At 41.0% G+C, this 10879-nt stretch overlaps 1 protein-coding gene across 1 annotated transcript in view; it reads right to left on the reverse strand.

The window, feature by feature from the left end:
• LOC106563222 (leucine-rich repeat transmembrane neuronal protein 4) overlaps positions 1 to 10281 on the reverse strand; it is a 64769-nt gene extending 54488 nt beyond the window's left edge. The window contains 1 exon segment of the mRNA XM_045690004.1: positions 9715 to 10281. Within this exon segment, the coding sequence (XP_045545960.1) occupies positions 9715 to 9718 (4 nt within the window). The 5' untranslated portion in view covers positions 9719 to 10281.
• Between the last annotated feature and the right edge of the window lie 598 nt (positions 10282 to 10879).

Consider the following 10879-nt stretch of genomic DNA (forward strand, 5'->3'; position numbering starts at 1 on the left):
GGCGCTACCAGGAGACAGGCCAGTACATCAGGAGACGTGGAGGAGGCCGTAGGAGGGCAACAACCCAGCAGCAGGACCGCTACCTCCGCCTTTGTGCAAGGAGGAGCAGGAGGAGCACTGCCAGAGCCCTGCAAAATGACCTCCAGCAAGCCACAAATGTGCATGTGCCTGCTCAAACTGTCAGAAACAGACTCCATGAGGGTGGTATGAGGGCCCGACGTCCACAGGTGGGGGTTGTGCTTACAGCCCAACACCGTGCAGGACGTTTGGCATTTGCCAGAGAACACCAAGATTGGCAAATTCGCCACTGGCACCCTGTGCTCTTCACAGATGAAAGCATGTTCACACAGCACGTGACAGACGTGATTGAGTCTGGAGACGCCGTGGAGAATGTTCTGCTGCCTGCAACATCCTCCAGCATGACCGGTTTGGCGGTTGGTCAGTCATGGTGTGGGGTGGCATTTCTTTGGGGGGCCACACAGCCCTCCATGTGCTCGCCAGAGGTAGCCTGACTGCCATTAGGTACCGAGATGAGATCCACAGACCCCTTGTGAGACCATATGCTGGTGCGGTTGGCCCTGGGTTCCTCCTAATGCAAGACAATGCTAGACCTCATGTGGCTGGAGTGTGTCAGCAGTTCCTGCAAGAGGAAGGCATTGATGCTATGGACTGGCCCGCCCGTTCCCCAGACCTGAATCCAATTGAGCACATCTGGGACATCATGTCTCACTCCATCCACCAACGCCACGTTGCACCACAGACTGTCCAGGAGTTGGCGGATGCTTTAGTCCAGGTCTGAAAGGAGATCCCTCAGGAGACCATCCGCCACCTCATCAGGAGCATGCCCAGGCGTTGTAGGGAGGTCATACAGGCACGTGGAGGCCACACACACACTACTGAGCCTCATTTTGACTTGTTTTAAGGACATTACATCAAAGTTGGATCAGCCTGTAGTGTGGTTTTCCACTTTAATTTTGAGTGTGACTCCAAATCCAGACCTCCATGGGTTGATAAATTGGATTTCCATTGATTATTTTTGTGTGATTTTGTTGTCAGCACATTCAACTATGTAAAGAAAAAAGTATTTAATACGATTATTTCTTTCATTCAGATCTAGGATGTGTTGTTTAAGTGTTCCCTTTATTTTTTTGAGCAGTGTATTTTGTAAGATAAATGTTTTTAAATGAAACATGTATGGAAACAGGTGAATTAACACTCTTCAGTTAGCAGGATCAAGCAAGCTAAAACCCACATGGTAGCAAACAGTAACTAGCAGAAATTGTTAACAAGTTAGAAATGATTTAAACACACTTTGCTGTAGGCTACTATTTACTAGTTCATGTGATCATGTATATCATATAAAATATATTCACCCCACCTGTCAATATCGGGTGTATGAGAGGCGAAGTCAGGTGCAGGAGAGAAGCGAAATGTAACCAAGCACACTTTATTATATTTCCAAAATACGAGAGCACTACATAAAATAAAAATGAGCTCAAAACCACGAAACATAACCAAAGTAAAGCGCATAAATCAAACACCACGAAAAACATGAAACAATTACACACAAAACATGAAGGGAAACAGAGGGTTAAATACAAGTAGATTGATTGGGGAAATGATAACCAGGTGGGTATGGAAACAAGACAAGACAAATGGATAATAGAAAAATGGAGCGGCGATGGCTAGAAAGCCGGTGACGTTGATCGCCGAACGCCGCCCGAACAAGGAGAGGAGCCGACTTCGGCGGAAGTCGTGACACCACCCAGTATTGTAATCAAAACTTACCAGAAAGCATGTAGTCCTTGGCTCAGACAGTGTAGCAGTGTGGGCTCAATAGCATCTCATTAGTGTGCAAGATCTTGAGAGTCAGCTGTACATGTGATGGAAGAGTGGACTGTGCATGCAGAGGGTTGCAATTCCATTGAATTGGGGATAGTTTAACCAAAATATGCAACAAGACCCAGAATTGCCTTATGTGTATCCCACAAAAAAGGTTCACTGTTATAAGCTAACTTTTTTGATGAATTTAAGCAAAATTCCACAAATTCCCGGGCTTAACTTCCAATGGAAAATTTCCCAAAATTTCCGAAGAAAGTTTCCGACCCTTTGCAACCCTAATGGAAACACATCTCTGCTGGGAAAAATGCAGATTTTAGAACATTTACATGAAAATTAGTCGCCAATTAGAACGAAAAACCTAGCTACTAACATGAACATATATTCTGCATGACATTCATGTGAGCATTATAATATGATTACAACAAAAAAAGTAATGTGAAATGCATTCTATGACAACAATATACTGTATTTAGACTACTTCGCGTTTCTCTGGGCTTTCTAGCAGTACCCAGCCAGCAGCCCTGTGAAGGCATTGCACCCTGGGAGTTGAAAAGCACTGAAAACAATTGTAGTATGCTGTGTAAAATGCATTGTAGACTATTGCAATATCGAAGCTTCAAAAATTAGCTTCAAAGTGTTTTGTTTATGTTGTTTTGGAACTAATCTCTTCATTTAATACATGAAATAACTTAGCTGCAATGAATAATGAATCTTAGGTCTAATAAATGTAACTTGACCCAATATTATGGCCATAGATTAGCAAATTAACCCTGCTATGTATCAAATTACATTTTTAAACAGTTTAGATGTAAACAATTAATAAAAATGTGTTGTATGCTCTGAGTCCCAGAGATATTGTTCTGTTATTTAATATGGCGTTTTATTTTTTTAAAGAAATTGAATGTAGAAGATATTCTATTTGTTATTTTAGTTGTTCTACCAGTTATCAACATATTGTGCAATGTTTCAAAAAATAAAGCCAGTGGTTATTCTGTGACTAACTAATAAGCTTTCTTTATTTTTGGTGTGATATTGTTTCGGCATTGAGTACCGTGATACTAAACCTAGTATCTGTGTCGAAGTCAACATTCGGGTTTCATGACAACACTAGTGCTGAGCCAAGTTCTGGCTTAATAGCACTGTATGTGATATACTGCAATACTGAGTGTATTCACTCAGATTTAAGACACATAAAATGAAAAAGACTTTCAAGCCACATAAGTCTGGGACATATTACCAATGCAGGACTGCCATCATGCAACACAGATTAATTGGTCACACTTAAATTGCAATATTGAAATGAAGTACCCCTTACACACTTTAAACCCATTATTTTACACCCATTAATTTAGAAATTGGAGAGAGCTGTAATTCCAGTTCACAGTAGAAGGGAGCAGTATAAAATCGACTGATTTATGGTAAAAACATATTTCATAGGTAGAGCTAACAGAAGTGTAGCAGCAAAGGCAGAGGTAGTGGAGGCAGAGGTAGTGGAGGTAGAGGTAGAGGAGCTAAAGCTACACTCCTCGAAAAATGTGTTCCAAAAGGGTTCTTCAGCTGTTCCCAAAGGGGAACCCTTTTTAGTTCCAGGTAGAACCATTTTTGGTTTCAGGTAGAACCCTTTTGGATTCCATGTAGAACCCTCTGTGGAAAATGTTCTTCATGGAACCCAAAAGGGTTCTTCAAAGTTTCTCCTATGGGGACCGCCAAAGACCCATTTAAGGTTCTAGATACTGTAACACCTTTTTTCTAAGAGTGTATAGCACAGCAACAGCTGTAGACGTATAGTATAGGAGCAGCCTAGGAACAGTGGGTTAACTGCCTTGTTCAGGGGCAGAACAACAGATTTTTACCTTGTCAGCTCGAGGATTCGATCTTGCAACCTTTCAGTTAATATTCCAACGCTCTAACCACTAGGCTACCTGCCGCCAGATTCTATGTGGCTGGAATGAGGCAGATTTGGAACATCTCTGACCTGCCGAAGCAGAACTGAGAGAGAGAGGCCAACCCACACACATCCCTGGAATCAGAGTGGGAGGCTGGGGAAGGGATTTGCACAGCATAATAAATTATTTCAGAAAAAACATATCGGGGAAGGCTCAAGAGAAGAGCAAGAGCTGCCTTATGCACTCTCTTTGACAGCCTTTGGGGGGAACTAGCTTGCATTTAACTTTTTTATGTTCCTGTGCCATAACTGTGCTTACTAACTGTGCTTAGTATTTGCCAGTGCAGATGATATAATGGTATAGCAGTGGGTCCATTTTGCCATATGATTTATTCTAAATTATGCAAAGCGATATTTTCCAGAATTCCATACTGACTAGAAAACAACTGAAGGGTTAAGAGTTAATGCCAAGATTAAACTGCACAATTATGAGCATTAAGTGCTGATTAGCTAATACAATCACAAGAATGAAAAGATTATATATAATTCTAGGGTTTCATTACCCATTATCAATGAGCAGCCTTGCAGCTGAACCAACAACTTATTTTTTAAAGCAAACAGGTATGAAGCCTATAACTTGTTATAAGCATCTATGAGGGGGTCATACATGCTTATGACAAGTTTTACAATGCATTATAACCACATTATAATGCGTTATACCTGTTTGCTTTAAGTTCATATGACAAAACTTTAGAATTAATAATAAGGAATACATTGCAACTAAATCATGTTTCTTTGAAATCCCAACCACAAAGCGTGTTAAAAATGTCCATAAAAGAAAATATCTGCAAGTATCTTTATCCAGTAGGAGATTAAGTAGGTGGCTACATTAAGCCATATGTGATCCCAGGTCTCAATGAAGCTGAGAGCAGTTACTGCATGTCTTGTTTTAGTATACATGCAAGGCAGAGGGGATTAAGCATGGATCCACACTACACTTTGTTTAACAAGCACAATGAACCAGGAACAAGTAACTGAGCATGGCAGCAGACAGATAGAGCCATTGAGGAACCATTCTACATCAGACAACTGGCCATTAGACCATGTCTTCTTATAGCCCCAATGATCTCTCTCACCTATCTGTCATGGTTTTCAACAGTCATTTGTATGTAAGACCCACCAATGAAATGTTGATTGGTCTTACATTTCCCACCACACCAATTCTTAAGAGGCCCTGTGTCAATGGATCTGTACATTAATTGGGTAGGGATGGGATTTTAAGTAGAAGGTTGTATAACTGTTTTCATTTGCTCCATCACAGTTAAAGGTAAAAGGGCTTGATATACAGGTCTCAATTGAAAAATATTATTAATCTCAAGGGACTTTCTGGTTAAATAAAGGTTAAATAAAAACAGCTGTTATTCATGTGTGTATTGATTTGTCTCATTGTGATACAGGTTCCTATATGTATGAAGCATTCAGAATTCATACAAAGCGAAGCAAGTATATTTATGAAAGTTTCCCAGTGCTACTAATGAGAACCAATTAGTTGGTTGGATTTCAGTCCATCTTTCCTCTGACACATGAGGCGAGTCAAATGTCACCATTATTAAAGCACATTAATTCCTCATTTCTAGGACTTCCACTACACTACAGTGCTGCCAGGTGTACAAAGATCAGGCTTCAACAGCCAAAAACAGGTCATATCAAAATACCACCCTCCCCTTCCTCCAGTCATGCAACCTTACCAGCACTTGACATTTGTGACAGATGGGACAGCTCTTTCCACCCTTAATGTGGAGCCTGTCAGATCACTGGAAGTTACATTTTGACGCACAGGTATCAGTAGGAATAACATATCCCATCAGAGAAGCTATCCATGGCATTGGTAGGTAGAAATGTATGCCTAAAGCCCCAGTCAGACTCTCTCTCCCCTGCTATTCATACTGAGGAGTTAGAGTGAACTTAATGTGCAGTGATGTGGCCCGCAGCAGCTGATAACTCCGTGAGGAATCTATCTCTAGCCACTGATTAAAGGAGTCGATAGCCGAAGCAGTAATTGGGTTTAAAGGTTCAATGCAGCCGTTTTCTTTTATCTCAATAGCTTCTTAGAAAAATATTATTTCTCAAGGAAGAATTTTGCTAGGACTGTCTGGTGTCTGGGAGTAGTCAGAGAGTAGCTTAATTGGAGGAGCCTAATGGGAGGGATGTGTAACCTGAAAACTAGATATTACTGGCAGAGAGGAGCAGGTTGCCTATATACACAGACTTGAAATCATTGGCCATTTTAATAAATGGAACACAAGTCACTTTAATAATGTAACTTTAATCATGTTTACATATATAGCACTCATCTCAATTGTATATACTGTATTCTATACTATTCCACTGTATATTAGTCTATGCTGCTCTAACATTGCTCGTCCGTGTATTTATATATTCTTAATTCCATTCCTTTACTTACAGTTGAAGTCGGAAGTTACATACACTTAGGTTGGAGTCATTAAAACTAGTTTATTAACCACTCCATACATTTCTTGTTAACAAACTATAGTTTTGGCAAGTTGTTTAGGACATCTACTTTGTGCATGACACAAGTAATTTTTCCAACAATTGTTAACAAACAAATTATTTCACTTATAGTCAGAAGTTTACATACACTAGGTTGACTGTGCCTTTAAACAGCTTGGAAAATTCCATAACATTTTCCAAGCATTTGAGTCAATTGGAGGTGTACCTGTGGATGTATTTCAAGGCCTACCTTCAAACTCAGTGCCTCTTTGCTTGACATCATGGGAAAATAAAAAGAAATCAGCCAAGACCTCAGAAATAAATTGTAGACCTCCACAAGTCCGGTTCATCCTTGAGAGAAATTTCCAAATGCCTGAAGGTACCAAGTTCATCTGTACAAACAACAGTACGCAAGTATAAACACCATAGGACCACGCAGCCATCATACCGCTCAGGAAGGAGACGCGTTCTATCTCCCAGAGATGAACGTACTTTGGTGCGAAAAGTGCAAATCAATCCCAGAAGAACAGCAAAGGACCTTGTGAAGATGCTGGAGGAAACAGGTACAAAAGTATCTATATCCACAGTAAAACGAGTCCTATATCGACATTACTTGAAAGGCCGCTCAGCAAAGAAGAAGCCACTGCTCCAAAACAGCCATAAAAAAGCCAGTCTAAGGTTTGCAACTGCACATGGTGACAAAGATCGTACTTTTTGGAGAAATATCCTCTGGTCTGATGAAACAAAAATAGAACTGTTTGGGCATAATGACCATCGTTATATTTGGAGGAAGAATGGGGAGGCTTGCAAGCCAAAGAACACAATCCCAACCGTGAAGTACGGGGGTGGCAGCATCATGTTGTGGGGGTGCTTTGCTGCAGGAGGGACTGGTGCACTTCACAAAATAGATGGCATCATGAGGTAGGAAAAGTATGTGGATATATTGAAGCAACATCTCAAGACATCAGACAGGAAGTTAAAGCTTGGTCGCAAATGGGTCTTCCAAATGGATAATGACCCCAAGCATACTTCCAAAGTTGTGTCAAAATGGCTTAAGGAGAAGAAAGTCAAGGTATTGGAGTGGCCATCACAAAGCCCTGACCTCAATCCCATAGAAAATGTGGGCAGAACTGAAAAAACATGTGTGAGCAAGGAGGCCTACAAACCTGACTCAGTTACACCAGCTCTGTCAGGAGGTATGGGCTAAAATTCACCCAACTTATTGTGGGAAGCTTGTGGAAGGCTACCCGAAAAGATTGACCCAAGTTTAACAATTTAAAGGCAAATGCTACCAAATACTAATTGAGTGTATGTAAACGTCTTACCCACTGGGAATGTGATGAAAGAAATAAAAGCTGAAATAAATCATTCTCTCTACTATTATTCTGACATTTCACATTCTTAAAATAAAGTGGTGATCCTAACTGACCTAAGACAGGCAATCTTTACTAGGATTAAATGTCAGCAATTGTGAAAAACTGAGTTTAAATGTATTTGGCTAAGGTGTATGTAAACTTCCAACTTCAACTGTAGATTTGTGTGTATTGGGTATGTGAAATTGTTAGATACTGCTGCACTGTCGGAACTAGAAGCACAAGCATTTCGCTACACCCACAATAACATCTGCTAAACACGTGTACGTGACCAATAAGATTTGATTTGAATTTGACATTTATTGTCATGAGTCTTGTCCTGGAGCCAGAACTGGGCGATGTCCCCTTGGATAGGCCAGCTGCAAAGTCAAAATTGGCTATATTGTACAAATTCATGAAAACAAAAATGTGCCTTTTGATCTTAAAGTTAGGCATTAGGGTTAGCAGTGTGGCTAAGATTAAGGTTAGGTTTAAAATATGATTGTATGACTTTGTGGCTGTGCTAGCTAGTAACCACTCTGCAGAGCTGCCTCCAGAACAAGTATCATGACGAAAAACGCTAACCTGCCAGAGAGGTGGGCAAACTCTCTTTGTTATTCGACTATTCACTTACACTGAGTATACCATATACCAAACATTAGGAACACATTCGTCAGGACATGGACGCTACAAGGTGTTGAAAGTGTTCTACAGGGATTCTGGCCCATGTTGACTCCAATGCTTCCCACAGTTGTGGCAAGTTGGTTGGATGTCCTTTGGCTGGTGGACCATTCTTGATATACATGGGAAACTGCTGAGTGTGAAAAACCCAGCAGCGTTGCAGTTCTTGAAACATACTAACGTACCCCGTTCAAAAGCATTTAAATATTTTGTCTTGCCCATTCACCCTCTGAATGGTACACATACACAATCCATGTCTCAATTGTCTCAAGGCTTGAAAATCCTGTTTTAACCTGTCTACTCCCCTTTATCTTCACTGATTGAAGTGGATTTAACAGGTAACATCAATAAGGGATCATAGCTTCCATCTGGATTCACCTGGTCAATCTTTGTCATGGAAAGAGCAGGTGTTCTTAATGTTTTATATACTCAGTGTATACCGCCTGGTGATGCCACCCAGCCAAAGAAGCTGAAAGAAGCTCTTTTCAAACAACTCTCACACTAAATGTGCATTATCATAATTTTCACAATTTCACAGTATTATCCCAACCTCACAGTTTGGAGATATATATAAAATACAAGAAAATAACGTTTTTGACTGCATTGCCCCTTTGACCTGCTGGGTCCTGCCTCACTGCTTAGTATTTAGAAGTAATAACTAGCTGTACCAGGATGCTGCAGACTGGCAGGGATGGCTCATCAGCTAGGTCCACACTGGATGACTAAGGGGGGCAGAGGTAAACATATATATATATATATATATATATCTATATATACAATTAAAAAAATACAAATGAGACCAAACAGACGTTTTACCTATTAGGATTACCAATGGGGCGGCAGGTAGCCTAGTGGTAAGAACGTTGGACTAGTACCTGAAAGGTTGCAAAATCGAATCCCAGAGCTGACACGTTAAAATGCTGTCCTTCTGAACAAGGCAGTTAACCCACTGTTCCTAGGCCGTCATTGAAAATAAGAATTTGTTCTTAACTGACTTGCCTAGGGAAAAAAAGTGTAATCCTCATGCAGAGCAACGCTTTGGCAGAAGTAGAATATCTCAAAAACTGTCCATAACGCATTAGTGCATAGCCTATGCATATTAACAAATACATCGTTAAGCAATTAGCAACATTCAATGATCTGTAAACAAGTCCACCACACCTTTTATAGCCTACCAATTAAAAGCAGGAGACACATGCGCATTTTAAAACAGGTTCATATTATGTCCATTACGCTTCGAATCTTGAAAATTCTCACACCCCTCAATCTCCAGTTACCTGTGCAGACTGCAGCAGGTACCCTTGTGAGAAAATTTTTTCACTGACTCAAATCACCCGCTCTTGATTGTAAGATAGTGCTTGACTATTCATTTATTAAACTGAACAGTAGGCTACCAACGGGTCCCCACCACAATCGTTTCGAAATCGGACGGTCTCCACTCACCCATATCGTCGTCCCTGGCTTGTCTGCGGTGTTCGGAGGCGTAATCCCCAGCACAGATCACTTCGCTGTTCTCCGCCGTGCTCCAACACTCCGCTTCGTTCTTTCCGCGGGAAATGCGCGCAGCGCCTCACTAGACAAACACGAAGACTGGCTCACCTGCTCTCATGTTAAACAATGAATCCAAACGTTATTAGTTTATATACCCCAAATTCAAGTGTTCCCCCATGACTATAGGCTATCCACGATTTGTTAACTTTTAGTCATATTCAGAATTTCGTCCAAGTTAGGCATAAATCTAGGTTATTTTCGACGTAGCCTAAAGACATTTTATTACCGGCGCACTGAACTCATGTTTTTGTGGGATGTGGTTTTACCCACAGCAGGAATACACAAAATAACGATAATGCTAAAGGCAGGATGAAAAGTTTAAATAAAACTCTCTACGTTTTGCTAAAAGAATAAGAACAGCCTTTGTCGATGCCCTCATAGCTGTCTTGCCACAAACATCCAGAGAAATCGTCGAATTCTGAGGGAGAGCAGAGAAATCAGGGCTGGCATTGTAGTGTGCAGTCTGATGCGAGCGTGCGCCCGTGATTGCGCGCGCCTGAGCTTGCCTGTGTGTGTGTGTGTGTGTGTGTGTGTGTGTACCAGGTAGAGCTGAAGCAGTGGAACCGACAGTTTAGTCTGCAGATGTCTCTGTCAAAGAACTGCTCTACACAGCTCATGGTTTCCGATTTATGTTTAATGCAACCCTTTTCTTTCTACCTCCTCTTCCCAAAACACTCTGTATCGGCCTACCGACTTGATTCAGAAGATAAACTCACACACATTGAGGAGTACTGAAGGCTATTTATATGTATGTCATCATTATGATTTACATGAAGCAATCATTATACCATGGGTCATCATAACTCACTGTAGGTAATTATAGGGGATGGAAATTGTAGACCTGCGAGTCAGATCTGAACAAGAAGAGACACATGCTGTTTGAAAAGCATCAAGGGCCAAATTATTCTCATTAATCTGCCGGTCAGACAAGCCATCTTATTTTCAAGCTGTTTCTGTGATCTGAGAGCATGTCAAAGATGATCTAAACTCAAGTTGAAAAGGTTAGCAGGAGAACTCAGGTGCAGAACGCAGAGTTCAGTATCAGACTGGCAGCTTT

This window comes from Salmo salar, chromosome ssa11, assembly GCF_905237065.1.
Source record: "Salmo salar chromosome ssa11, Ssal_v3.1, whole genome shotgun sequence".
Classification (NCBI taxonomy): Eukaryota; Metazoa; Chordata; class Actinopteri; order Salmoniformes; family Salmonidae; genus Salmo; species Salmo salar.